The sequence below is a fragment of the Stenella coeruleoalba genome (assembly GCF_951394435.1).
Source record: "Stenella coeruleoalba genome assembly, chromosome: 1".
NCBI classification, from domain to species: domain Eukaryota; kingdom Metazoa; phylum Chordata; class Mammalia; order Artiodactyla; family Delphinidae; genus Stenella; species Stenella coeruleoalba.
In genome coordinates this window covers 17330847-17358801 of record NC_137169.1, presented here as the reverse complement: position 1 = coordinate 17358801, position 27955 = coordinate 17330847, and the positions used below count along the sequence as shown (strand labels likewise).

The 27955-nt window shown below is 57.6% G+C and overlaps 1 protein-coding gene across 2 annotated transcripts in view; it reads right to left on the bottom strand.

The window, feature by feature from the left end:
- EPHA8 (EPH receptor A8) overlaps window positions 1-27420 on the bottom strand; it is a gene marked incomplete at its 5' end in the record, with an annotated part of 34281 nt that extends 6861 nt beyond the window's left edge. For both annotated transcript variants that reach the window (XM_079918670.1, XM_079918671.1), the window contains 7 exons: window positions 214-376; window positions 452-576; window positions 4951-5286; window positions 7530-7685; window positions 15315-15978; window positions 21996-22060; window positions 27327-27420. In XM_079918670.1, the coding sequence (XP_079774796.1) occupies window positions 214-376; window positions 452-576; window positions 4951-5286; window positions 7530-7685; window positions 15315-15978; window positions 21996-22060; window positions 27327-27420 (1603 nt within the window). The remainder of the gene's footprint in view (window positions 1-213; window positions 377-451; window positions 577-4950; window positions 5287-7529; window positions 7686-15314; window positions 15979-21995; window positions 22061-27326) is intronic.
- Between the last annotated feature and the right edge of the window lie 535 nt (window positions 27421-27955).

The following is a 27955-nucleotide window of genomic DNA, read 5'->3' as shown; positions in this document are numbered from 1 at the left end:
CAAGTCACGCTGATGCTCGGGGAAAGCCTGCAGCTGATGGGCTGTGACGAGCTCTGTCACCTCGGGCGTGTAACTTTCCTTCTCTGAGCCTGTCTTTTCACCTGTCAAAATGCTGATTTGGCCCACACACCAGCTCAGCATGCACTCGTTCCCCTCCTCTGACCACCACGACCCTGGCCCTGGCCCTGGCGCCTCCCCGCTCCCTGCACTCACGGGGTTTCCCGGTCTCCACCTCCATGGCCTGGCTGAAGCGGCCGCAGCCAGCCGAGGTGCGGGCTCGGACCTGGAACACGTAGCGGGTGCCCGGCTTGAGGCCCGAGACGGTGGCCCTGGTGGTGACGGCCTTGAGGGTGGAGTAGCTCTGCATCTCCTTGTCCTGCCCGTGGGAGGGGTGGTCAGCCAAGGGTCCCTGGCCTGGTGGCCTCCCTCTTTCTCCCTTCCCTGTGGGTACCTTCTCGTAGTACTTGATCTCGTACTCCAGGATGATGCCATTGGGCTGCTCTGGCTCCTGCCACAGCAGCGAGACGCTGGTCTGCCCCGCCCGCTCCTGGCGGATCACCACCACCTGGGACGGAGCTGGGGCAGGGGGAGGGAAGGGAGCTCGGTCAGGTCAGATGGGTGGACGGGTGATGATGGGGAAGGGCCTCTGTCTGCTCCTTCCTCAGGCCCCGCCCAGGTATGCTGGCTTGGGCCACGCTCACCTTGCTAACTGTCCTGCCGCCGCCCCAGGAGAGCCAGTACCCTCTGCTCCTCCTGGCAAATCACTGGCTGCCACCCTGGTCAGTTATCTGGGGGTGGCACAGCCTGGCTCCCAACTGGGATGCCGGGGTTGGCTTGACCCAGATGAGGCCTGACCCCGCAACTTCCACTGTCTCCTCCTCCTCTCTGGCCAAGCCCACCCACTGGAAGCATGCTGGACCCCCGCCAGCCCCATCAAGCAGCCGCACTTGTCGACCCTGAGGCCCCATCACCTGATGTCTCTGTCTCCGTGTCACCCACCCCCGCCCAGCGCCTGGTGTGGAGCATGCTCTCAGGAGCACTGAGGAAGGAGGAAGAAAAGGAGAAGGGAGGGGAAGAATCAAGGGAACCAACGCCCTCACTGCCTGGGCTTGGAGGGACATGAGCTGAGCCTGAGGCCCATGTGAGCTCAAGTATTCTCGAAGTCACACTAGGTCACCCTTTCGCCCCCTTGCTCATTCCCTCCCCCACTCCTGTGCTCAGTGCAATTACCCCTGAGGTGAGTCTGTTGGGAAGGGTCGGATGTCGACCCAGCCACAGCCAAACCGAAGGGACTGCCCTCAGAGCTGCAACCCCGTCCTCCCTGACCCCTCCAGCCGCAGCCCTCCCCTCTGCTCACCCGAGTTCCGACTCTGCCCTACTCCTCCCGTGCCCCCCACCTGCCCCATGTGACCAGCTCTGGCCTCATAACTGGGCATCCCATCTCTCTGGCACACGTGGGAGCTCCCCGAGGCAGGGACTGCACATAGCAGATGCCCAATAAATGCTGCTGGACGATGCTGACATGAAAAATTAAGAAGCGACTCCACAGTTAAGCTGGAGGGTGTGGAACAGGGGAGAGCCCACCAGCCTGGGAATCAGGTCTGGCTTCACAACCCGGCCCGTCTCTTGCTGGCTGGGCCCATGACTACCTCCGGGCAGTTTCTCCACCCAGAAAGTGAAGCTGCTGGGCACCAGCTGCCAGGCGGAGGTGAGGCTCAGAGAAGACCACTGTACGTGTGGGACAGACACCAGTGCTAGAACACATGGGTGCCTCTTAAAAACCAAAAAATTTGCGAGGCAAGAGGTGCTGTGTGAGTGGGGCAGACACAGAGGGAGGCTGGGGCTCAGAGGTGGGATGGAACAGGGTGGAGCACCAGAGAGGGCTCCAGGGAGGAGGGGGGTGTAGAGAACAGGCTACGGGGAGGCCTGGGGAGGGGCAGGGGCAAGTGGTCTCTGAGGACAGACCTCCCGCATTTGCTCAGGGCTGCTGTCTGCCCCAGGCCCCCAGCCCAGAGCTGTGGGTGTCCACTGCATCATCGCCCTAGAATTTCCTGAATGACTCCCACGTGCTGGGCAGTGGGCTAGGACCTGGGGATACTGCAGTGCTCAAGACAGCCCTCAAGGAGCTTATGGTCTAGTTAAGAGAGACAGAGTTAATAAGAAAACGAATCAATGCATAATTACAGGTATGCTAGGTGCATGAAAGACATGAAGAGGGTGCCGTGATGGAGAGAACCTTACGTCTGCAGGGGCCCAGGAGGGAACGGGGCCATTTCAGCTGAGGTGGTCCAGGTGGGCCTCCCAGAGGCTGGGGGGACAGCTAACCGAGGACTGAAGGAGGCAGCGAGGGGAACGTCACGGGGAGGAGCACGTCATTCCGACCGAGAGGCAAGGCCAAGGCCCAGGGCAGGGAAGGGCATGGTGTGTCCAAGGATGAGGACCCGAGGCCAGTGTGGCTGGAAGGGAGAGAGCCCAGCGACAGTGGATGGGGTGCGGCTGGGGAGGTGGGCAGGGGAGGGTCTGATGGGTCCCCTGAATCATGGTGCAGGGTTGTCCAGGCAACACGAGATGGACTGAATTGTGTCCCCCTCCCAAAATTCGTCTACTGAAGCCCTAACCCCCAACACGTTAGTATTTGGAGATGGAGGCTTAAGGAGATAATGAGGTGTAGATGGGGGCATTGATGCCTTTCTAAGAAGAGACACCAGAGAGTTCTTTCTCTCTTTCCTTCTCTCTCTCTGCCATGTGAGGACACAGCGAGAAGGCAGCCGTCTGCAAGCCAGGAAGAGGGTTCTCACCAGGAACCAAATTGGCCGGCACCTTGACCTTGGACTTCGGCCTCCAGAGCCGTGAGCTGTAAACGTCTGTGCTTTAAGCCCCGGCCTGTGGTATGTGTTATGGCAGCCTGAGCTGACTAGGACCGATGGCACGTGTGTGTACGGGGTGGAGGGGTCGGAGTGTGGAGGGGGTCACGCTGAAGGGAGACCCAGTGGGACTGGCTGGTGGGTGGACGAGGCACGAGGGAGGGATAGCCAAGGATGACGGCTGGGTTTGGGGCTCAAGTAACCCCACGAACAGGGGTGCCACGTCCTGAGATGGGGGCCTGGGGAAGGGGCTGGTTTGGGGGTGCTGTGTGTCTGAAACACATCGAGTGGAGATGGGAGTGGGCAGCTGGACCTCAGGGGAGAGGCCTGTGCTGGTGACACACTTGGGGGACATCAGCACGAAGGTGGAATTCAAAGCCGTGGGCCCTGATAATGTCACTCTGGCAAGATGGAGCTGGGTAAGTAGGAAAGAGAGGAGGGTCCGGACGTGCCTGGGGTCCTCCAGCTTTTGGGAATTTGTGCAGAGAGAAGGGGCTGGTGGAGATGGAGAAGGACAGGCCGGAGAGCTGGATGGAAAGTGGGGGGTGGGCTGGGCATGGAAGGCAAGAGAAAAGTACTCCAAGAAGGAGTAAAGAAGAGCTGGGGGTGGGAGGGTGGAGTGCCCACTGCAAACTGAATTTCTGGGGATAGGTGGGCAAAGGCGCCCGACTGGAGGTGCCCGAAGAGGCCCACAGAGGAGAGGACGCAAATGTGTGAGCAAGACAGCTCTTTAAGGAAGCTTCCATGTAAGTGAAGGAGTCTCGTGGCTGGAAGGGTGTGCAGGCTCACGGGAGGCTGTTCTTTTTTTTTTTTTTGCGGTACGCGGGCCTCTCACTGTTGTGGCCTCTCCCGTTGCGGAGCACAGGCTCCGGATGCGCAGGCTCAGCGGCCATGGCTCATGGGCCCAGCCGCTCCGCGGCATGTGGGATCTTCCCGGACCGGGCCACGAACCCGCATCCCCTGCATCGGCAGGCGGACTCTCAACCACTGCGCCACCAGGGAAGCCCGAGGCTGTTCTTTTTAATGATGGAGCACACGGAGCAGTGTGAGTGCCGTAGGTTCTCTGCTCCGCCCTCCACCCCTGACCAGCCGGACACCTGTCTTGGCCACCCCAGAGACACGTGGGCAGGGGTGGGGCCTGGCACCACGCACAAGGGCCTAGTCCTCATTGCGTCACTAGCACTGAGCAGAGAGCTTGGCATCTCACAGGTGCTCCACAGGTGCCAGAGGAATGAGGGTCTCTTGGGAGGATGAAGCCCTGGCGTCAGGGACGGGGTGCCCTGGGTTCAGGGTTGGGAAGCCTATTTCACTTGGGAGTGAGGCAGACCTGGGTTCGAATCCTGACCTGCCGCTTCTATGTGGTGACCCTGGCTGGCTCCGGGCCTCAGCTCCTCCTCTGTGACACGGTGGGAAGGGAGTCACTGAGCCAGGCCTGCGTGGTGTTGGGAGGAGACGGGGTGGGGAGCCACAGGGCACGTGCTAGGGGCGCTGTTAACAGGGAAGCTGCCACAGGCGGCCCTCGGGTCAGGCTGCCACTCGACAGGCAGGACGCACCAGAATTTGGAAAGAAAGGGGCTAACTTCAGTCCAACAACTGGCTAGAAACAGAGAGATAAGTGGTTGTCGTCCAGACCAGTCTGACCAAATCCATCCCAGGGGCAGCAGTGGCAGCTGTTCTGGAAAATGATCATCAGGGTGATTTGATATTTTAATGACATTTATTGAGCACGTACCGTGGGCCAGGTACCGGGCTAAGCATTTTCAGTTCCTTCATTTAAGCCTCAGTAACAGAGCAGGTATGATTACTCCTATTACAACAGGGAGGAGACAGAGGCAGAGAGGGAAAATTCTAGAACCCAGGCCTGGGATGGTCATGCTAGCCTGCCTCTGTGCTTTTTGGTTTCCTTCCACTTATGGAACATGTTTTACTTTTCTAAGGGCGCGAAGCCTGTAGCTCAGAGTCCTGGTGAGGAAGGCGGAGCCCAGAGAGGCAGGCGCTTGCCCAAACGCCACAGCGAGTCCGCGCAGTGCTCGGATGCCAGGGGGGACAAAGGGCCCGGGAGCTGGGGACGGGCGTCTCCGCCTACCTGCCTGGTTCGTGGTGATGTTGACGACGGCAGCCCGGCGGGGCTCTGGGCTCAGGTCGGACACACCGTTGACGGCCTCGATCCAGAAGGAGTAGTTCATGTGGGCCAGCAGGTTGGCCACCAGCAGGCTGGCCTGCACCAGGCTGGTCTGCTGGGGCACGAAGCGGGTGCTGCCCCCGCACGTCTCGCAGTGGCCCAAGGCCCAGGGGCAGCGGCGGCACACGGCATTGTAGGTGATGTCACTGCGGCCGCCCCGGTCCAGTGGAGGGGCCCACTCCAGGGTCACAGAAGTCCCATTCACGCTGGAGATCAGATTCACTGGTGCCGAGGGGGGGCCTGGAAAGCAGAGAATGACAGGTGGGCGTGGAGGGCATGTATTTGGGCTGGTCTAGTCTCCCCCAGCAGGTCAGGGAAGGGCTGTGGTTCCCCCATGATACTTGGGGCTCCCTAAGGATAAGGGCACACCTACTCCATCCTCTGGAAGCTCCCCGAGGGCAGAGGCAGTGTCTCTGCCATCAGACTGGGAGCACAGTCAGGGTCTGGGCACAGAAGCCACCCTTCCCCCACCCCATGTAGCACCACCTGGATCCTGGGGTTTGTGCTTCACAAGATTTTCATCCAGAGCTGGGGAGAGTCTGCACATAGCAGCTACCCTGGGCGTGAGATGCCCCAGTCATCTGCATCCCCCACCCCACTCCTTAACCCCCTGGCTGGATTTAATGTCAATGACACTGAACACTGTGGTGGAGAAAAGCAGAGCCCCGTGTGCCAAGTGACCTCTCCCCACTGCCCAGGACGGGAGCCCCAGTCTGGGCAGCACAAGGACACTGGAGAGAGGGGCGGGGCTGGGGGCTGGGAGTTGGGGTAGGATCCTGGGCGTGGGGATTTGAACCAGGAGGGCCTGAGGGGCGATGGAATTCCAACTCTCAGAATCTCAAGCTGGGAATCTTAGATCTTAAGAAAATAGAATTGTAGAATCTCAGAATCATAAAGAATCTTAGACTCTGCAGGGTGTGGAATACTAAAAGCCTAGTCGTTTACAATCTTAAGATTCCTAGAACTGGAGGGCACTGGATTGTGGATTTGGAGAGAAACTGGAGTCCAGCCAGCTGAGTGCAAATGTTTGTGACCTAGAGCCGGGCTCACCTGGCCTGAGGAGCCCAGAGCAGTTACCATGCCCCCCAGCAGGTCCCACATGGGGCAAAGGCACAGGTCTGGGCACAACAGGGGAGGGAGGGAGACAGGGAGGGAAGAAGGGTTTACTCGTGCGCGCGTGTGTGTGGTGTGGTGTGTGTATCTGTGTGTAGTGTGTGTGTGTGTGTGTGTGTGTGTGTGCACGTGTGTGGTATGTGTGTGTGTAGCAATGTGAATACACCTGGGCCCTTACCTGCCCTGTGCAGGGGGTCTGGGGAAGGGTGGTGATGGAAGTTGGGGGAGGGGGAGATGGAGATCAGGTTGGGGTAAATTCTGGGGCAAAACCCGTCAGCACCGAGTAAAGTACCCCTCACCCCGTCACAAGAGCCCAAGGCTGGTGAACAGCGTGGGCTGAACTGGCTGCAGCTCCTCCCCAGCGGGGGTGGGAGTGAGAGGCCCCTTTGGGCCAGGGGAGGGGAGACCACGGAGGAGCTGCATCAGCAGAAATGCCAAGACAGTCACGCAGCCCTGCAGGCACGGCGCCGGAGTCCCTCAGAGTCCCCTCAGGTATGGGGCATGCGCGCTGCCGCCTCACCCTCTCCAGGCGCACACCTCCCTTGCAGGGCCAGGTGTGCCCATGCTGAGCTCCCAAAGCAGGCTCGTTCAAGCTCCACGGGGACTCATGAGTCTGTTCCAGGTACCCAGATGCACACACACGTGTGCACACACCCCTCTAAGAACACTTTACACACGTGGGCACAAGCACTTGAACACTCACACTCTACGCAGGCATCTTCTGCATGAACTGCTACCGACAAGGACACACACAGTCGTAATCGCTGCAGGCCTCCCAAGGCACACACAGAATCCGACACACGCAGGCACACCCACTCCATATACACAATCATGCACCCCCCCCACTACAGCAGCTCCCCGAATTCTGCAGCTCCCCCCAGTCTCTCAAGGATGGCAGTGAGGCGGGGCAGGGGTGGGGGCGGCTCCTCTGATGCCCACCTTGCCGCACGGGCAGTCCCCCAGCTTGCCCACCCCAGCCCCCAGGACACTGGCATGACCCTTGGGTCAGAAGATGACCAAAGCCACCTGGTGCTGGGAAGGGCATGAGTCCAGTTCTGTCCTGCCCTTTGGAGCAGAGCGGAGAGACCAAGGGAGGAATGGAAAGATTTCCATTGGAGAGATGGCAGGTGACCTGTGATTTCCACTGGAGAGATGGCAGGTGACCTATGACAAGAAGCTGGGAGCCCAGAGAGGTCAAGGCCATTGTTGAGGGGTCAGAGTCACCCCCCATCCCCAGACTGGCCCCTGGCCCATGAGAGCCACCTGTCCCTGCCTCACCCACTGAGACCTGGCTCCCTGGGAGCTTGAGGGGCCGAGCATGGGGTCCTAGCCTAGTCTCGAGGGTTCTGGGGCCACGGGGTGGTACTCACGGGTGCAGGCTGCAGACGGCGGGTCCAGGGCTGCACGGAAGTAGCTGAGGTCGCAGCGGCAGGCCTGGGCGGCAGGGGCTGCAGAGTGGCTGTGGGGAGGGCAGCGGGCACAGAGCTGGTCCCCGGGGGCCGACTTGTAGAAGCCCAGCTCACAGGCTGTGGAAGAGAAGGAGGCTTCAGGTGAGCCTGCCGGGCCACCCTGATGGGCCTCAGGGGCAGCTCTCTGGCCCCGGGGTTCCTGGGGGATCCCCTGAGGGACAGAGGTGCAGCCCTGCAGCATCACCTGTTCCTACTCTCATCTGCAGATGGAGGGACTGAAGCTCAGAGAGGGCCTCTGATCGGAGGCAGAGCTGAGGCTGGGACCCTGACACCTGAGTCCCAGCCCCATAGTCAGCACAGGGCGGAGCCTCTCTGAATCCTCCAATGGCCCCTCCCACCCAGGCTCTGTCGTTCACAGGGCACTTGTCCTTGAGCGAGACACCAGCCTCAGGGGCAGGGGTCAAGGCTAAGAATCTGAGGGGGGCCGAAACCCCAGGGGTGTGACCTGAAAGCCAGAGAGGGAATGGGGGTGGGGGAGGAACGTGACTGGAAGAGACGTGTGTGATGAGACCAGAGGTTCCCAAACACGGACAGGCGTGGAACCATCCCTATAAAAACACAGACCCCGGCCCCATCACAGCCACTGAGTTAGAAGAGCCAGGGGTGGGGCCTGGGAATCTGTGTTTTACAAGCGCCCCGAACAATGCTGATCGTCCAGGAATTGCAGGCTCCTGACCCTCCCAGTCTCACCGTGGCTGACCCGATATGTTTCTCGTATCTGACCTTCTCTCCAGCCTCTGAGAGGCACACACATCTTGCTCCTGATGACCACAGCAGCCTCCAAACCTGGCCCCCAGCACCCCCTCCCCAGCCCCACTGCCCGCGAGATGACTATTCCTTTAGCCAGTAACTATGAGCACCTATTCTGTGCCAGAGACACAGCCACAAACAAGGTCCACATGGCGTCTGCCCTCAAGAAGCTGGCATTTTTCAAGGCGGCGGGGGAGACACAGTAAATGAGGCTGTGATCATTTCCAGAAGGAAATAAAGCAGAGGATGTGGCAAAGCGTAAATGGTGGGAGGAGCGACCTTCCCTGAGAAGGTCTTTGAGTTGTGGCCTAAAGGCTGAGAACGAGTCAGCCGTGCAGGAAGTGCGATGTTGTGGGTTGAGGGACTCTCTAAAATGACACTGCTGCTGGGCCAATCCCTCACAGGCTCCGCATGACCTAAACAATAAAGCCTGGTGTTCAAAGCCTCCCTGCAGCCTCCTTCAGGGCCACTCCCCCTCCCTCAGGCCGAACTAAAGGACTGGCCATTCCCCACACTCAGGAGTTGTTTCCTGTCTCGGGGCCTTTGCACATGCTGTGCCTTTTCTCTTTTTGTCACCCTGTCGAATTCTTTCAAGATTCATTTTAACTGTGCCTTTGATGAAACCTTTCTGGACCGCTCCACATCTCCACATGTACACACACACACACACACACACACACACAGAAGCAACCACTCCTCTCCCCATCTTTGCATCCCTGTTCGGTCTCACCACCTGCAACATTATGGCTGGACTTTTTCATCTGTGTGTCTGACTCTCTCTCCTTGTGGGTAGATCCTTGTGAACAGGGCAGGGCCGCCTTATTCATCTCCAAGTTCCTAGGGTCTGGCTCAGGGTAGAAGTTGTCAACACTGGTGGGAGTGTTCAAAGTGAGCTAATCCGGCCATTATCTGCTCTGGGCAGAAAGACAACCCAGGGGTTCAGGAGGACCAAATGCTGCCCAGCCAGGCAGCTCCCAGCTCCATCTGTGGAACTGAACTCCTCTGCAACAGGGACCACCAGGAAACTCACTGGGATCTCTCTCCGATAAGTCTCTTTCTAGAAAACTCAGTGCTTGAGAGAAGCTTCATTTGCAAAGCTATGTCACTTGTTTGATTGTACCTCTTTATCATAATAGCTAAAATTAGGTTAATTTGTAAAATTCGACAAACTTGAGAGAAAACCTGAAATCAGGAGAAATGATGATGCCCTTAAGTTGCTTCCCGGACTCAGAGGCCATGGAGCCAGAAGGGGCTTATAGGCTGGGAAGTCAGCGAGAATGTGCCTCAGTTTTGAGACCTCTTTCCTGCCCCCTGGGGAGACCCCAAGAGGGCTCAGGCCTGACTGGGGGCTGGGTGCTTGGAGTTGTGGAGAGGGTCCTAGTTGACACCCTGTGATCTCCCCTCCTCTTCCCAGAAGCCCGGGCACAGCCTAAGAGCTTCCTTCTGAGCCCAAGAAGCAGAGGAAACGGGCTTTGCACTTCACCAGCAAACATTTACCGAACCTGTGGCTGAACTGAATGACACTCTTCCTCACTGTACTGATCGGGTCCACCTTGATCAAAATCTCGGGAACCGTTTGCTTATTCTGTCCTTTATTTATTCCTTCACCCAAATTTACTGAGCCACGGACCGGACGTAAATAAGACCTAGTGCTGCTTTCAAGGAGCTGTCAGAGCAGCGAGGGGCAGACCAGGACACGTGCGGTGACATCTTGGTGTGATGCATGGCACAACATGACAGCCTTCGTTTTTTTTGTTTTTTTTTTGCGGTACGTGGGCCTCTCACTGCTGTGGCCTCTCCCGTTGCGGAGCACAGGCTCCGGATGCGCAGGCTCAGCGGCCATGGCTCACGGGCCCAGCCGCTCCACGGCATGTGGGATCTTCCTGGACCGGGGCACGAACCCGCGTCCCCTGCATCGGCAGGCGGACTCTCAACCACTGCGCCACCAGGGAAGCCCCAGCCTTTGTTTTCTGAGTCCCTGACCATTCAGAGCTGTGCTAGTCCTCGGGTGTTAAAGAGCAGAAACTTGGGAGCAGGCTGCCTGGGTTCCTTTTCTTTTCTAGCCCCTTCCCCTAGGCTAAGTGACATTAGGCAAGTTGCTGGGCCTCTGTGTCTTCATCTGGAAAATGGGGACAATAATAGTTCCCACCTCCGAGGGCTGTTGTGAGGATGACAAGAGTGAATACATGTGAATTCACACGAGCACAGCGCCTGGCACTCATTACCACTGTACGCAGTCAGCATGTATACGTCTGTCTGGCAGAGAGGAAACAGAGGCTGGGGAGCTTGAGTGCCTCGCCCCAGGGTCCCCGCTGAGCCAGGTTGCAAACCCCAGTCTTTCCCCCACCAGCCTCTCAACACCCGGCCTCTGCTTAGAGACGGCCCCGCCATCCTGCCACTTCACCGGTGGGCGGTTCTCACACACTCGGCTAATACCCATATGGCTATAAAGTGTCAAGGCTAGATTAATCCGCTCAATGAAAATAAAATAATCTTGAATAAGAATACTAATCACCAGGCCTCGGGGAGCCCGGAGACCTGGAGGCAGAGCCGGGAATTAATGGCCGAGACAGATGGAGCGGCTCTGGGCTGGGGCCCGGCTGCCCGTAGACCCAGGGCGCTTCCGGAGTCTGCAGTGCCCGGTGTCGGCCGTGCGCCAGGAGGGGCTCCTGCCCCTGCCGAGGGCACCTTGCCCAGGCCGCCTGTCAGGCCGGCAAGCTGATGGAGACCCCGGCCACCTCTCTCCTCTCCCCCACGAAGAGCTTGAGATTTGACAAATAAGGTGTCTGCTGGTGGCCGACCAAAGGAAATTAATTCTAAATCAGATTTTGAACACAGTCAGGAAGGCAGAAGAGCTCGTTGTTCATGCGGCCCCTCTGAAATGAGATGCTCTGATATTTATAGAACGATGATTAGGGCCACAGAGGGTGGTTCATATTCTGTGTCCAGGTGACAGAAAGGACGGTAGCCAGGAGACTCTGGGGGCTGCTCTGTTGGGTGATGTTCTGAGAGGTCCTTCTTCTCTCTGGAGGGGGTGGGGGGGATGCAGCCACGTGTGGGGGGAGGTCACTGGGTCAGGAACTGGGTAGTGTGGGGAGCTTTCTGGTCAGGGGGTTGGGAGATTTGGGATTCAATCAACCACTCCTAGCTGTGTGCCCTTGGGTCAGTCACTTCGCCTCTCTGGGCCTCCATTTCCCCACTGGTAAACTGGACTAGCTCCGCGTGGCTCTGACGTTCTTCCGTGGGTCCCTGAGGCCCGAGTGCAGTCTCCATAAGGATGCTAAAAAGCCATGTGATTGGGCTGGTCCCCCCTCCTGGGCTTTATTGTCTTCTCCGTAAAAGCAACTGCTACCCAGCCACTTCTGAGGGGAGCCTTGAGGGTGAGACTAGCGAGATGGGAACCTGGCAGCTGGGAGGGTGGCTCTCTCCATGGGCCTGGCCGCTGTTGCAGCCCTCAAGCTCTGGGTCCCTTCTCCTATCACCAGAAGGAAGGCGGGGGGGCACTCGGGTGGGGGAAGCCGGGACCCCCTCTCCCAGCCCTGTTTGCTCAGACAGAACTGCCCGATGGAGAAGGCCAGGGCCCCTCGGGTCTCAGGAGGCCCCGCTCAGGCTGGGCAGGGGGCTCCAGCTTTGACAGGCCATCTCAAGCAGCCCAGCAAAGGCACCCCCAGTCTGTATCCAGCTCCTGCTCGTGCCCCACCCTCTCCCACTCTCAGGCTACCCACTAGGGAGGGGTGGGGATGGGCGACACTGCAGGGCCGCTGGCCCAGGCCTCCCGTTGGGGGAGGGCCTCAGTTTTGCACCTGTGCTGTTTCTTTGAAGGAGGTTAACAGACAAGCACAGAAGCCCACCTACAGGGTTAAGAAAAGTCTCTCCTCGTGCGATTTAAAACCGGCATCCCCCTGGGCTTCCCTGGTGGCGCAGTGGTTGAGAGTCCGCCTGCCGATGCAGGCAACACGGGTTTGTGCCCCGGTCCGGGAAGATCCCACATGCCGCGGAGCGGCTGGGCCCGTGAGCCATGGCCGCTGAGCCTGCGCATCCGGAGCCTGTGCTCTGCAACGGGAGAGGCCACAACAGTGAAAGGCCCGCGTACCGCCGGCATCCCGCCCCCAAACGTCACTGCCTGCAGTGCACTATGAATTAATATTTTTTATAAAACCTGTAATTATCTTGCAACTGGCATAATTACACTGCATTGTGATTTAAATGTAAAATTCATAATATGCTGCAATTCCCTAACCCTGCTTTGGCATTTCTTCATTATTTTTTATTAACGTGCCAGCAGCGTCAGGAAATGGGAGTGGCCTTGGCTTCTCCCAGCTCTGAGGAGGTCCCCCTGCTCAGGCCGTGGAGTTTCCACCAAGAGTCCTGCCCTTGACATGCTGTGGGTCCTTGGGCAAGACGCATTCCCTCTTTGGGCTCCACTTCCCATCTCTATCAAAAAAGGAGGCTGGAGCAGTACCTCTGAGTGAGGCCCCAACCCCGAAGTCAGGAGGACCAGTCTCCCTCCTAAGGGCAAGGATGTACTCTGTACAAACAAGTGGCCTGCTGTGCTCACTGGCTCAATCCAGGGTTGGGGGCAGCTGACCTTGAGCAGGTATCTACTGGCTAGCCTGCCCGACCGTTACAGCTTATACTGTCCTGGTTACTAACCTTTTTAACGTTACCCCAGGGGGCTTCGCAGAGAGCTTTGTGGGCAGAGGAAGCAGTTCAGGGCTCTGGAGTGAGACAACACGGGGTCAGATCCCTACTCTGCCACTTAAGTTGAAAGGACTCAGTTTTTCATGTCTGTAAGATGGGGATATAATACCTCGCTTAGAGGAATATTGTAAGGATGAGAAACTGTGAACTCCCCGAAGGCAGGGATGCCCTGTGTCTCTATTCCTGATGCCCGGGACACAGTAGATGCTCAACAGAATGAGTAACTGACATAATGTATACTATGTGCTCATTAAAGTGCCTGGCACATGGCAAACACTCAAAAAATTGTCACAAAGGGACTTTATATCCCCATCCGAATAAGGGGATGTTGGGAGCTGGCTCTAGCGGGGAATGCACTCCGGATAGGCCAGGGATAGGTGAAAAGCCTACACACGTGGCTCAGAGTAAGACAGACCTGACTCAGAGCCCAGCTCCACCTCTCACCAGCTCTGAACCTAAGCAGGACACTACCTCTTGAGCCTCAGTTTCCCCATCTGTAAAATGGAATTGTAATACCTGCCTTGCTACAACGAGCCAATGAATGGATGTGCTAGGAATCCCCCTGCAAGCTGTATAGGCAGCAGGGATGTTCGTTGTTATTGTTACTACCCAGAGGGAAGTTGAGAAGTACAGGGATGTCTGTGAAGGAACCAGGAGAGGCTGGAGGCCCGGAGAGCATTGAAAACTAGGCCACAGAGGGTAGAACAAATCCAGAAACAGGCAAATGTCACAGAAGGTGCTTTGGGGTTTAGGGTCCAGGAGAGTGAAGACTCGTGGCAGTTGGAAGTATGAAAAAAGCTTTCTTAAGGAAATCAGAGAGCCCCAGAGAGGGGCCAGAAAGGGCCTGATGGCTGGACAGAAGAATCTAGTCCTGGAGATCTCGGGGCAAGATAACTCCTAAGCTGGACCAGGCTGGACTCTGAAGCTACTTTGCACATCACCTGAAACTGTCAGCCTGTGTCCTGCTCAGTCCTGCGAGCACCAAGGGGCCTTCCTGCCGGCTAGGGCAGAGGGGTGATGCTGAGAGGCCTGAAGGTCCCTCTAACTGTGGTCTCAGGGCCTGTGTAGTACCAGCAAAGGGCTCAGAGGATATTTCTAGTGTCTTTCAGGGCCCTGTCCCAGTTTTCACTGAGGCTATCTGGGGACAGGCCCTAGTCTCTCTGATCTCTGCCCAGGAACATCTCCTCCCTCAGGAGAACCAATGGTCCCAGAAGCAGGCTTCACTGAGCTCTGAGTGCCATGTGTCTAGTCGCTGGGGAGATCAAGGAAGGGCAACCAGGTGGAGACCACTAATAGCTGGGGCACCAGCTGTCTGTGCACACCAGCCCTCCCAGGGTTCCTGGGCGGTCAGGATGCCTGGCTGCACTGCCCCCACATAGGGGTCTGCTGGCCACACACACACGCACACAGCCTGGGCTCTGGATCCGGCTCCTGGTCTGTGACACAGGAACCCCAGCAGTACACTGTGGGAACAGGAGTTATTTCATGACCCAAGTGCTCCTGACCGTCCCTTCCCCCACATCCCTAGATAAGTTCCCCCTGAACACAGGCAGGCTGTGACATGCCCACCCCAGACAGTCCTCCCGGGGTGCCCCTGCCCGCATAAGCTCACAATGGCCCTGTACGCCACACATTCGCCCTGAGCCCTGATTCTAACCCACACCTCCTCCCGCCCAACAGGTTAGAAGTTTAGTGGTTCTGAGCCCAGACTCTGGAGCCAGACTTCTGGGTTCAAATCATAGCTCTGCCACTTCCTAGCTGTGTCACCTTGGGCAAGTTGCTTTGCCTCTCTGTGCTTCAGTGCCCTCATGTTTAAAGCCAGGATAACAGTAGTTCCTGTTTCACTGGATGCTTGTGGGGATTAAATGAGTTAATACGTGAAAAGTGCTTAGAATAATGCTGGACATGTTAGGTCACATCACTGTTCCCTAGCACAGGCACGTACCCAGTAGTATTCCCAATCACACTGGTGCCCAGAGATGTACCTCTCTGGGTACATCATGATGCCCACGGAGGGTCCACCTGGCTGTGGTGTGTCTCCCACCCCACAGCACACACACAACACACACGTGGGTGGCCTGGTGACACAGGAACGCTGGAGGTTCACGCATCTTCCCAGGTGCTGTGTGCACCACCCAGGAGCTTGCTGACTGTGCCAAGCCTGCTCCCCGGCCCCCAGCATCCCTGCCCAGACCGAGCCCAGCTGCTGGCCCACCCGCACAGAGGCGCGCTCACCCACACAGGCATCCCGCCGCTCCTCGTAGCCCGCGCTGCACACGCACTTGCCGATGGGCACCAGCCACTCGCCCTCGGCGCTGCAGTACATTTTGGGCGTGTCCCGCTCCTCGGAGTGCCGCACGCACTGGCCCCGCACCTCCACCAGCGAGGATGAGTCGGCCCCCGTCACCGCCTCCGAGAAGGCGGCCAGGTTGCGCACCATGGTGGGGCACTTCTTGTAGTAGATGCGGAGAGACAGGATGGCAAGGCAGGCACCGATGTCCTGGAAGGCCAGGTAGAAGCCACGCTTGCTGAGGGGGCCCACACCTCGCACCTCCGTGTTGAGCTTGAGGCGCCGCACACCCAGGTCGGCCCCGGTGAAGCTCTCGTCGGCCGCGATGGTATCGATTTTGAGGAACTGGCTCTCCTGTGTGCTGGCGCCCAGGTCACGGTCCGACTCCAGGTAGTAGAGGTTGAAGGTCTCCTTGCAGGTGCCTAGCACGCCGGGCATGCTGTTGCAGTCCCGCAGGGTGAACTTGATCTCGGCGTAGACGCGCCGGGCGCCGTCGCGGGGCACCCAGCTGGTGCGCAGCCAGTTGTTCTGGTTGGGGCTCATGACGTTGCACACCTGGTATGTGTGGATGGGCCGGAAGGACTCGTCCACCTCGTTGATGGAGTCCCACTGCGGGCAGAGAGAGCACAGCCAGCTGAAACGAGAGGCAGCACCTGGCCCTCTCTCACCACAAGCCACATGCACTGTGCTGGTGGCTTCCTGGGGAAGAAGACGGAATGTTCTTCAGCCTCGAGGAGCTGACCTTCCAGCGGACTGCCAGCCAGATGCCATGCACCCTACAGAAGTGATCTCATAGAGTGTCACATCCTTCTGGGGAAGTGTTATTTGCTGCCTTTTCACAGGTGAGGAACAGAGGGGCTCAGACATAGAGCCATGCGTCTGGGGTCACATAGCTAGTGAGTGATGGAGCTGGGACTGGAACTGATGCCAAAGCTACAAAGCTCTGACCTCATTTCTACACGGCTACTCCGTCACTCCCAGAGTGGGGTGACCTTTCTAATGCATGAACCTGACTGTGTTGCACCCCCCGCCTCAAACCCTTCAGCTGCAACCCCTGCATTGGTGCTTGTTGAGTGACTGTCTGATGGATGGACTCCCTCTGCCTTGCTGTGTGTGATGTTCCCTCTGCCCCCAACCTAAGGCTGGGGGCTCACGGGCTGGCCTGGATCCCACGCCAGGGGGATACCAGGATGTGGGAAAGTTGAGTATGATTGCTCCTGTGCCAGGTGCTGGCCAGGAATCACTGATTCAGAAATAAACCAGTGACCATCACTGACACTATCAACAGAGTACAAAAGCAACCCACAGGATGGAAGAAAATATCTGCAAATCACATATCTTAGATGGGATTAACATCCAGAATATGTAAGGAACTCCTACAATTGAACAACAAAGAATCAAACAGACCGTTAAAAAATGGGCAAAGGACTTGAATAGACATTTATCTACAGAAGATACACAGATGGCTAAACAGCACATGGAAAGATGCTCGACATCACTAAGCGTCAGGGAAATTCAAATCAAAACCACGATGAGATACCACTTCACACCCATTAGCTATTATCAAAACAACAGAAAATAACAAGTGTTGGTGAGGAGCCCTGTGCATCACTGGTGGGAATGTAAACTGGTGCAGTCACTGTGGAAAACACTATGGCAGTTCCTCAAAAAATTAAACACAGAATTACCGTAAATTCCTCTTCTGCGTGTACACCCCAAAAGAAACAAAAGCAGGGGGCACTTCCTTGGTGGCCCAGTGGTAAAAGAATCTGCCTTCCAATGCAGTGGACGTGGGTTCGATCCCTGGTCAGGGAACTAAGATCCCACATGCCGCGGGGCAACTAAGCCCGTGGGCCACAACTACTGAGCTTGCATGCCTCAACGACAGCCTGTGCACCGCAACTACAGAGCCCATGCATTCTGGAACCCATGCGCCACAACTAGAGAGAGAAAACCTGCATGCCACAACTAGAGAAGCCTGCGCACTGCAACGAAGAGCCCTTGTGCCGCAACTAAGACCCAAAAAATAAATAAAAATTTAAAAATATTTATTTATTTATAGGGACACAGACATTTGCACATCCACATTCATAGCAGCCCGAAGGTGGAAACACGAATGTCCATCAGTGGATGAACTGATAAACAAAATGTGTCCATCCATACGATGGGATATTATTCAGTCTTAAAAATGAATGAAATTCTGACACTTGCAACGACACGGAGGAACGCTGAGGACATTATGCAAAGTGACATAAACCAGACGCAAAAGGACAAATCCTGTATGCTTCCACTTATCTGAGGTACTTAAGTCAGATTCCTAGAGACAAAGTAGAGTGGTACTTGCCAGGGGCCAGGGGAAAGGCGGCATGGGAGTTACAGTTTAATGGATACAGAGCTTCAGTCTGGGAAGATGAAAGACTTCTAGAGATGGAGGGTGGTGATGGTCATATAACAACGTGAATGTACTTAATACCACTGAACTGTAGGCTTAAAAATGGTTAAGATGGTAAATTTTATGTTAAGTGTATTTTATCACAATTTTCTTTTTAAAAAAGAAAGAAATACACCAGAAATACTCCCTGCCCCCAAGCACCTCACGTCCTCACAGAAAAGGTGTGGAGGGTGACACATCGAAGGGGGTGGGCACATAGGGTATGGCGAACCTTCCTGTAGGCTGAAGCAGGATCCTCCTTCGGGGATGGGAGGGACGAGCCCCAGCAGAAGCTGGGAGGTGTAAGTAATGTTCTGCAAGCCCAGTGTGGACACAGAAGCGTCGTACTGAAGACACAGTGTTGTGAAATGATCCGAAAGTCCAGAGGCCTGGGTTCTGGGCCTGGGTCAGTCTCTAAATGGCTGTGTGACGTTGGGCAAATTGCTGCTCCTCTCTGGGCCCCAGCTTCCTCAGCTGCAGAATGCTGATCAGCCAGGGGCAGTCACTGTTGGGCTGAGCTCAGTGGACTCTGGAGGAGGAGGGGGAGGGGCTGGTGGCCAAGGGCAGAGGGAGGGGCCAGGCTCTGGGTCCCCATCCTGGCTCCACCAGAGATGTAGCCCCTTGATCTCTCTTGGGCCTCTATGTGTATTGTCCTTGAACTAGAGATCCTACTGCTTAAGCAGGGGGTCGGGGAGGGGAGGAAGGAGGTGAAGACCACGCCTCACGGGGCTCCGAGAATCTGCGGGGTCCTGAGCTGTCCCACAAGCTCTGGAGTGGGGACTGTGGGCATCTCAAGTCTTTCCTTTCTGACGAAAGCCCCTCGGTCTGACTTCGTCTTGGCCAGTCATATATGCCAGTCCTCAGTGCCCTTATCTGTAAGAGGGGCTCAGAAAGGCCCCACTTCAGTGAGGCTTGAGAGGATGAAAGGAGATGCCTACAAAGTGCTTAGCTTGGGCCTGGCACAGAAGGCACCCGAGGAACAGGACTGGTATGATGCTGAATGGGCCCACCTGTGCCTGCCTCTAGGGACCACTGGGGAAGCAGTCCAGGGCGTGCCCGCCTCACCTGAAAGGCTGCGTGGCTCCTGCACGCCCCACTCCAAGAAGGGCCCCCACGCTGCACCCCGCTCTGCAGCTGGGGCTCTGGGCAGCACTGAGTCACATCTGGGGTTAAAGTCATTGTCACAATTAATGGAGCACCAAAGAGCCAGCCAGCTGCTCACTGTCTGTTTCCTGCCAGGGACCTGGATAAATTAATCAGCTCAATCTGAGTCTGCTCCAGCCGCTCCACCAGCGCCAATGGCCTGGCTCAGCCCAGGGGCTGCTGCAGACACCCAGAGGGGCATAAATTCCTGGAGGGTGGGAAAGGGCGGAATCAGCCCTGTTCTCCATCTGGGGCACTCCCACCCCAGCCACCTCTCTGCCCCCTGGCACACTCCTCCTCCAGCCCCCACCACCGCTCTGGAACTCTGTCCCCCTCCCGGAACAGAATGCAGCAAACCAGCTGTGCGTCCCTGGGTATATCACATTCCCTCTCTGAGCTTTGGGCTTCTCATGGGTCAAAGGGCGTAGCTAATGCCTGCCCCTTTCATCTACTTCATCAAGCGAGACAATAAAAAGGAAAGTTCACGGGCTTCCCTGGTGGCGCAGTGGTTGAAAGTTCGCCTGCCGATGCAGGGGACACGGGTTCGTGCCCCGGTCTGGGAAGATCCCACATGCCGCGGAGCGGCTGGGCCCATCGGACACGGGTTCGTGCCCTGGTCCGGGAAGATCCCACATGCCGCGGGGCGGCTGGGCCCGCGAGCCATGGCCGCTGAGCCTGCGCGTCAGGAGCCTGTGCTCCGCAACGGGAGAGGCCACAACAGTGAGAGGCCCGTGTACCGCAAAAAAAAAAAAAAGGAAAGTTCACGAATGGCTGTTAATTCACCAGGTAAGGTGGAGCACCACCCAGTATGTGGAAGGAGGGGTCCAAAGAGAGGGGCGCAGCCTGGTTAAAAGCATGAGCTCTGGGGCCAGACTCTCCTGACCTTAGCAGAGATGCTTAACCTCTCAGAGCATCTGGTTTCTTGCCAGTACGATTGTCCTTTTCCCGCATCATCTCACGGATGAAAACTGCGTGGAACAGGTTCTGTGATCATCCCTGTGTTATAAACGAGGAGGTGGAGGCGAGGTAAAGCAACTGGCCTGAGTCACACTGATGAGAGGCGGCACAGCACCAGCTCGTTCAGACCCAGCACCGCTGGCTTTAGGCCTGTGGCCTGGCAGACAATCTGCTAACTCTGTGATGCTGGAGACAGTCCTGGATAACCCTGCTACCCAGGGTGCTTAACAAACTCCAGAATCAGAAGCGTGGATGGAACCTCAAGGACCATCACTCTCCACCCAGCTGACACTTATTAAACAAAGGATTCCCAGGCCCCTCCCCAGACCCACTGGATGTGGGCATCTGTGTGTTTCACCTGCCAGCCTGGCACAGGTTCAGGATCTAGAGTTTGGAAACCTTCTTTCCTCTCTGGGCAAGCCCAATCTCCAGGCCCCATAAGGATGGGAGGTGGTCCCTGGCTCAGTAGATAATGCAGCATTGGTTCCCAGCCCTTCACAAGGTGGCACAAGGGACTCAACACAGGCTCCAGGCCCAGAGAGATCTGAGTTTGCGTCCATCACTTGGAACCTGTCTGATGGTGGCTTTTTCTCATTGCTCTGAGCCTCAGCTTCCTCATCTGTGCAATGGGATGGCTGCACCCACTTGCAGGATTGGTAGTAGGGATGAAATGAGATAACGTCCATGAATTGTTAAGAGCTATGTGAATATAAGTTATTTGTTCTAACTCCTAAACGAAATGAGGTAACTCTGAGCCACTCTTGTTTTTTTTGGTTGTGCCACACAGCTTGCGGGATCTTAGTTCCCCGACCAGGTATTGAACCTGTGCCCTCAGCAGTGAAAGTGCAGAGTCCTAACCACTGGACCACCAGGGAATTCCCTGAGCCCCTCTTTACAGCACCCAGTAAACAAAAGAACCTTAGATCACCAACGTGATCGACCAAAACCCAAGTCTGGCCATATTCCTCACCCCCCGCTTAAAACCCTTCCAACTTCTTGTTACCCTAAAAACCAAGTCCTAAGCTCTGAGTGGGACAGAGGGACAGAGATACCCAGAGCCAAGCCGGGGAGCCAGGCCCATTCCTTCCTAGCTGCTGGGCCTCAGGGGAGATGCTGACCCAACCGACATCCAGGCAGTCACCTGCTCACGGGTCAGCCCCTGCCACTGGCAGAGCCGGTTCACCGTACCAAAGCCCTTCCACACTCACGCTCACCCTGGGAGACAGCCACGTGGGACACACAAAAGAGTGCTTCACAGGGAGAGACTGAAGCCCTGGGGGGTAAAGGGACATCCCAGGACCCAGCCTTTGTCCTCAGGCAGAGAAGCGGGTCCTCTGGGCTCTCGGGGGTCCCTGGCCTGCCCCTCCAGCTCCCTGAAGCCTGGTGCATCGGGGCTGATGACAGCAGACTCAGCTTACTGATACCTGGGGACGAGACCCCCAGAGAGAGAGGAGTTGGGCTCATCCTGACCCCAGTCACAGGCCACAGAGAGCCCAGATGACAATCTTACCCCAAAGTAAAGAAATATTCAAATACCAGCTCAGTATCATCATCATCATCGTCATCAATATATTATTATCCCTCTGTCTCCAGAGGCATGGGGGCTGCCCAAGTGTTCGTGAAAGAAGTCCTGGGTGTATGATGCGTTTGTGTCTATGGTGGGGATGTGCGTGCTTGTGTGTGTGCGTTTCTGAGCACGTTTGCAGGAGGAAATTTACTGAGATGTAACCATACTACACACTAATAACAATGATAACGATTATACATTTAATGAGGGCGCACTGTGTGCCAGGCACAGTGCCAAGACCATGGAGGCCAGATGGGCCTGGGACACAGACATAAGCATCCCACATCCACGCCTCAGACTTGGAGAATCGGGAGGCGGCACTAGGGTCGGTTCTGGAATCCCAAAGATCTGCATGCACTAAATTTAAGAAATCAGCAGCTCTGTCTCTGACTGCTGTGTGTCCTTGGGTAAGTCCCTTCACCTCTCTGGGCCTCTGCTTCCTTTTGATCTGTCTGATGATAAGACTGTGAGTCACAGCCTCTCCCTGCTCACAGAGGGACAACACTGGCCCCACTGCCCATCACTTACCCCGTGAGCGGGATATGTGAGCCAGCCCCAGTCCCCATGGATGGTCGACGTGTCCAGCAAATTCACTGTAGAACAGGAAACAAGAGCACATCAGACCCCTGGGCCCCCGTTCCCCAGTCCCATAGGACCAGCCCAGCCTGGCCACACTGGTCTGCTCTCAGCCCAAACACGCCAGCTCCAGTCTCTGGGTCCTTTCTCACTTCCCCATCCTTCAAGGCTCAGTTCAAGTTCTTTCTCTTCCTTGAAACCTTCTTCCACCATCACAGCCAAAACATAATCGTCTCACCTCCCAGAACACAAGGGGCCCCGAGTGCCAGGCTACCCTGGTTGGTGGTGCAGTGGGGTGGCTAGCAGCTGGGCTCAGCAGTCCAGGAGTCTTGGGTCAGAATCCCAGCTCTGTCAGTTAGACGCTGTGTGTCCCTGAGCAAGTTTCCTCCCTTCCCCAAGCCCCCATTTCCTCCCCTAAAATGGGGTGACAGTGATGCCTGCCTTACAGGGGCTTGTGAAGATGACCTGACCCTGGGCCACTCATGGGACATGATGGCGTTCAAAAGCACCCACCGGCGTTCGCGCTGTTAGGTCAAACCTCCCCCCAGAGGACTGGCCCCAGCTTTCCCATCACCAGTGTCCCCCAGTGGGTGCCTCGCACCAACAGGTCCTCTGTGCACATGGGACGTGGAGGGTCTTGGAGGAGAAGAGCTGCCTCGTACGGAGCACCTGCTACGTGCTGGGCTCTGCTAGGGGAGCCTGAGATGCCTCATCTGCGGCCCCCACAACACGGCTGAAAGGTGTTCATTCTTATCTCCATTTTCCAGATGAAAACACTGAGCCTCGGTGAAGATCAGGAACGTGCCTGGAGCCCCACAGGTGTAGCTGCAGGGCTGGCATCCAGGGCACCACAGACAAGGCCACCAGCCCTGGTAGCTTGAGCCCAAGGAGCAGAACCTCTGGGCTGTCACTGTGGTGGGAAGGAGCGCTGGCCTCAAAGGCAAGTTTACTCTAAGCCAGACCCTCAAAGGGGACCCTGCAAAGTACCAACAACAGGGTGGAGAAAAGAGCCTGCCTTCGGAATCAGATATCACTGGGCTCATATCTCAATACAGCTACTTGGTAGCAGGTGACCTGCACTTCACCGAACCTCAATTTCCTCATCTGTAAAATGGGGATAATAATATGTAAGGGTGGGCGAGGGTAAACTGTAAAGCCTGGAGTCAATGCCTTACTAAAGCTCGTTCCTATTCCCTAAGTCCTGGCCCTCCTGCCTCTCTCTTGGGACCTAGGAGCCATCCACTCACTTTAAGGTGATAAAGATGCACTAAACTGTGAAGAGCAGGGCTTGAATCTCAGCACTGTCTCTAACTGCTGTGTGTCCTTGGGTAAGTCCCTTCCCCTCTCTGGGCCCCTGCTTCCTTTGATCTAGCCGATGAAAGGGCTTTGGGCTCCAAGGTCCACAGCTTTCATTTCACTTTCTCTTCTATGTACTCCCTCTCCCAGCCAGCAACCAGGGGCTTCCAAACAACCCAATCTGCAGGTCACAGAGGGTTCAAACGGGGCCCTCCTGGAACTTTCCCGAAGAAAGGCTGGGTGTCCTTCTGCCTGAGATTTGCATAGCTCTGCGCCTGCCCCTTAAAGATGGAGACAAGTGTCCTCAGGAAATGTAGGAGTGAGGATGTTCTTATTCGCTGATTTTCTTCCTCTTTCTCCTCTCACCCTCCCCACCTATTGTCAGGGGCCCCAGAGGCTGGCTGGAGAGATGACTTGCCGAACCAGGAAGGGGCCTCTGAGGTCCTCCCCTGGGTCCCCAGGGGCCAGGTGGGATCAGGGGATGGAGCCAGTGTCCGCAGAGGGATCTCCCTTCCCGGAGCCCAGCCGGCCTCATGCCAGGGGCACAGGCAGAGAAGCCTTCCCGCCTCCCTCCCTCCCTCCCTCCCTCCCTCTCAGGCAATGGAGAGAAAACTGGGTCAGGCAGCTCTCTCCTCCTGCTGGCTGGGGGGAGGGGGAGGGGGCCGCACTGCAGTTTCCCCCAGACCAGCAGGGCCCAGTTTGGGGAGAGGGTGGGGAAAGGGGACGTGTGGGCTCCCCCGCCCCACCCACATCCCAGATGGGGTCTCAGCCCTTCGCCAGCATCACCCGGATACAGCTCAGACCTGCCCCTACCCAGGGGCAATGAATGTCCCCCACTGGGACTTCTCCCCATGAACACCCTGACTCTAGGGGCAACTGCCTGCAGACCCCACTTTCTAGACCCTTCCCTCCCCTCTGGAAATCCCCAACCACACCTGCAGCTGCTTCCTGATCAGTCAGCCAGGGGGCTCAGATAATCCAAAAATAAGTCAGAAGTCGATTCTATTGGATTCAGGAGGAGTTATAGGATTCCAGGGCTGCTTGCTCCAATTCCCTCCAGACACTTCTCTGTCCATCCCCTCCCCTCCTCCCCCTCTGTCCCCTTCTTCCCTACCTCATGTCCCCTTCTGTGGGGGGAACACAGAGTGTCTCTCATGGGAAGCTCCAGGCCCACAGGAGGGCTCATCAGGGCTGGAGAGAATTCCAGCGTTACGCCCATCCAGCTTGGGCCTGAACCCCCTTGGAGATTCCAACCCTTCTGCTCACCTGGGCTGGGCTCTCTCCTGCCTCTTGCACTGCTGGACTGCAGGTCTGTGTGACATCTGTGAAGTCAATGACCCTCTCTGGGCCTGTCTCCCCACTTGTAAGTGGGAGGATTGGACCCATGGTCTCTTAGGGCCGTCAGTGAAGCAACCTCTTAACCCCTCTGTGCCTCGGTTTCCTCATCAGCAAGATGTCTGTAGGCATCCTTCCTGGGCCTACTTGCCAGGCTATTCTGGGGGATCAAACGGGTCCCTCTCCTGCTCTGAGAAGCACAGATAATTCCTAAGCCTCTCCTATTCGACTGTGGAAGGCATTATGCGATTTCTTTTTTTCTCCAGCACTGTCACCTTCCCCCATTCCATTTCACTGAGACTAATACCTAAATTGATTTACATTCCCTGAGGACGCAGCGCATGATGGTGAGGCTGGAGAGTTCAGGGTGGCCAGGGGATGTCAGGCAAGATGTGAATGCCTTGGAGATCACCCCAAAGTGGTGTATAATCCACACCACAGAGTGATGAGGGTTCGAGCCTGGTGGGGCTCAGGGGCATCTCTGCAGGTGTAGGACCGTCCCCAGCACTGTGAGGGACCTGGCATATGGGCACTTGGGCAGCCTGGGGCACTGTCACCTTTGCAGGACCCCAGCTGGGAAAAGAGCCCCCTCCCTGAGTTCCAACAGTCTCCCTGGCCGATCCTGGCTCTGCACCAGCCCAGGGACTCCTGGCTGTTCTATGTGGAACCCATGCCCCAGGTCTCCACCCAGGACTGTCAGACCTGCGTGGGTAACCCATGTCCAGCCATGGGTACCCTGCTGTGTTGATCAGATAGGTATGGCCTGGCCCTTGGACAACGTCTCCCTCCTTCTCACCCTTGACAGACATCCCCCCTTCCTCTCTTTGAGACCTTGCCTCTTCCCCAACTGTTGCCCCTCCCTGGACACATCCTCTCTCCCAGGCTAATGGTCCGTCCTCTGCTCGGGAGCCTGGTCAAAGTCCCCTCCCCAGGGGCTCTGGGGTTTGCCAGCCTGGGATTCTGGAGGGTGCTGGCTCCTCGCTGGAGAAGAGAGTTGAAGCAAGGAGTGGGGGATGCACCACCCAACGCCCAGAGCCTTGGTGTGGGCCCTTCAGAATCCTGCTGGGTGAAGAATCTGTCCCCTTCTCCCCACCCGACCCTGGGAAAACCGTGTCCTCAGGCCACAGCTCCAAGAGCTCCCAGGCCCCTTGTGCACTCTTCCCCTCAGCTCCCTTGCTATGGTCCCTGCTCCCTGCATGGCCCCTGTTTCATTGGAGATTATGAGTTTATCCATGTCTCTGTGCGTTTATTCTGTGCACATGCATTTCTGTGGACACGCATGCAAGTTTGAGGTCTTTTTATATGTGTGGTGTCTGCCCATGGATGTGCATATTTTCATGCGCATGAATCTTTACATGTATACGTGTGCACACGTGTACTGGCCGCATTTCCGTGCATCTGACTATGGCGTGGGGAGGGGGCTGTCCATGCACATGAGTCTCTACAGGCCTGGGTCTTGGCGTGTGAATCCTAACATGTGTTTGTTTGTGCATGTCTGGTTGTGGGTACGACTGCATCTCTGTGAGCCGTTCGTGTGTGAGGGGGTGGATCTGTGGTATATCTGAGCGTGGATGAGGAACACTGGCTCTGGAGCTTCCTGGAATCTGGAAGTTCATCCTGCCAGAGTGAGAACACAGCTCTGGACCCAGGATGTCAGTCCCAGGATTCTGCACAGAGCACCAGGTCTAGCCTCCCTCTGGCAGAGCTGCAAAAGCAGAGGAGGTCCAGGGCAGGGGCTGGCGTGAGGAGCAGAACCCAGGGTGGCATCCTGAGCCGGACCTGGAGTGTCCAGCGGGGCTAAGATGTACGTGTGTGTGCGCGCGTGAACGCTTGCACATAGGTGTGTGGAGACCCAGACCCTTTTGGTTCCGACTGCTCAGCCCTCACGCCCATCCTGTGTCCCCTGAGTGACCAGACTGCCCCAGCCTTGACTCTGGACAAGACCCAGCTCTCCAGGGCCTTTCCATCTGCAGCCCTCTCAGCCCCCTCCTCACTGGTTCCTTCTCCCCAGTGCCCACCAAAGCTGCCTCCCCTCCGGCTCTCACCCCCTGTCTGCTGTCCCTCGTTTTCCCCCAGTCCTCCAACCCTCCAGCCCGGCCCACTTCCAAGACCCTCACTTGCTGCCGCTCATTCCCATCTTCCCCCAAACCCAGTCCTGTTCTCTGATCCTCCTTGCCCCGAACCTCATCCTGCGTCCTTGTGTCCCTCTGCTCTCTATCCTCTGTCCCCACCCCTGTCCCCTGCCCTGTCTCCTCTCTGCCCTATACCTCTTCTCCTGTCTTCTGTCCCCCCGTCCTGTCTCCTCATCCCCAGTGTCCGAGCCTCAGTTCCCTGTCCCCCGCTCCGAATCCCTCAGTCCTTGTCCTCCTGTCCCTGCCCCGGTGCCTCTGTCCCTCATCCTCAAGCCCTCCGGTCCCTCTCCCTCAGTCCTGTCCCCATCGCCATCGCTCCATCCCCTGACCCCAGGTCTCACCCGCGGTGCCACGCCTGCCCCCCAGACCCAGAGATCCCAGCTCCTTTGGCATTCGGGGTCGAGGGAAAGGAAGTTGAGCCTCGCTCTGGTTGCGCGCGCCGCGCCCCCAGGCCCCTCGGCGCCCCCCCCCCCGCCCCGCCCCGCCCCGCCCCGCCGCCGCCGCCGCCGCCGCTGCTCACCTTCGCCGCGCGCCGCGGACACGCAGGTGGCAGCCGCCGCCGCGGCCGTGACGACCCAGAGCGCCGGAGGCAGGCGGCCCCGAGCGGGGGCCATGGCCGGGCCGGGCTGGCGGGGACGCCGCGCACCCTGGGCTCGGCCGCAGCGGCCCGCGCGTCGGCGCGCTCCCTGCTCACCCGCACACCCGGCTGCCGGGCGCACACACCGGCGCACACACCGGCGCACAAGCCGACTCGCAGCGCACACGCGGGCACCCGCGCCCGCCGCCGCCGGCGCCCCGGGCGGGGGCCGGCCCGTCACGGCGCCGAGCCAATCAGCACCGAGGCGGGTGGGGGGGACACGGAGCCCGCACCGCGGACACCGACCCGTGGACACCGACCCGCGGACACCACAGACCGCCGCCCGTGCGCACGCTCGCCCTCGCCCGCCCGTACCTTCGGGGGCGGCGCGCGCCCCACGTCTGCACGTGGACTCAGCCACCGCGCACCCAGCCACGGTTCGGACGCCACGCGACACCGGGACCCACGGACCCACCCGGGGAGGCCCCGCGTGGACACACGCGGGCGCACTCTCTCTTACACACGTGACCCTCAGGCACACGCGTCCCCAGAAAGTGCCTCGTGGGGTGATG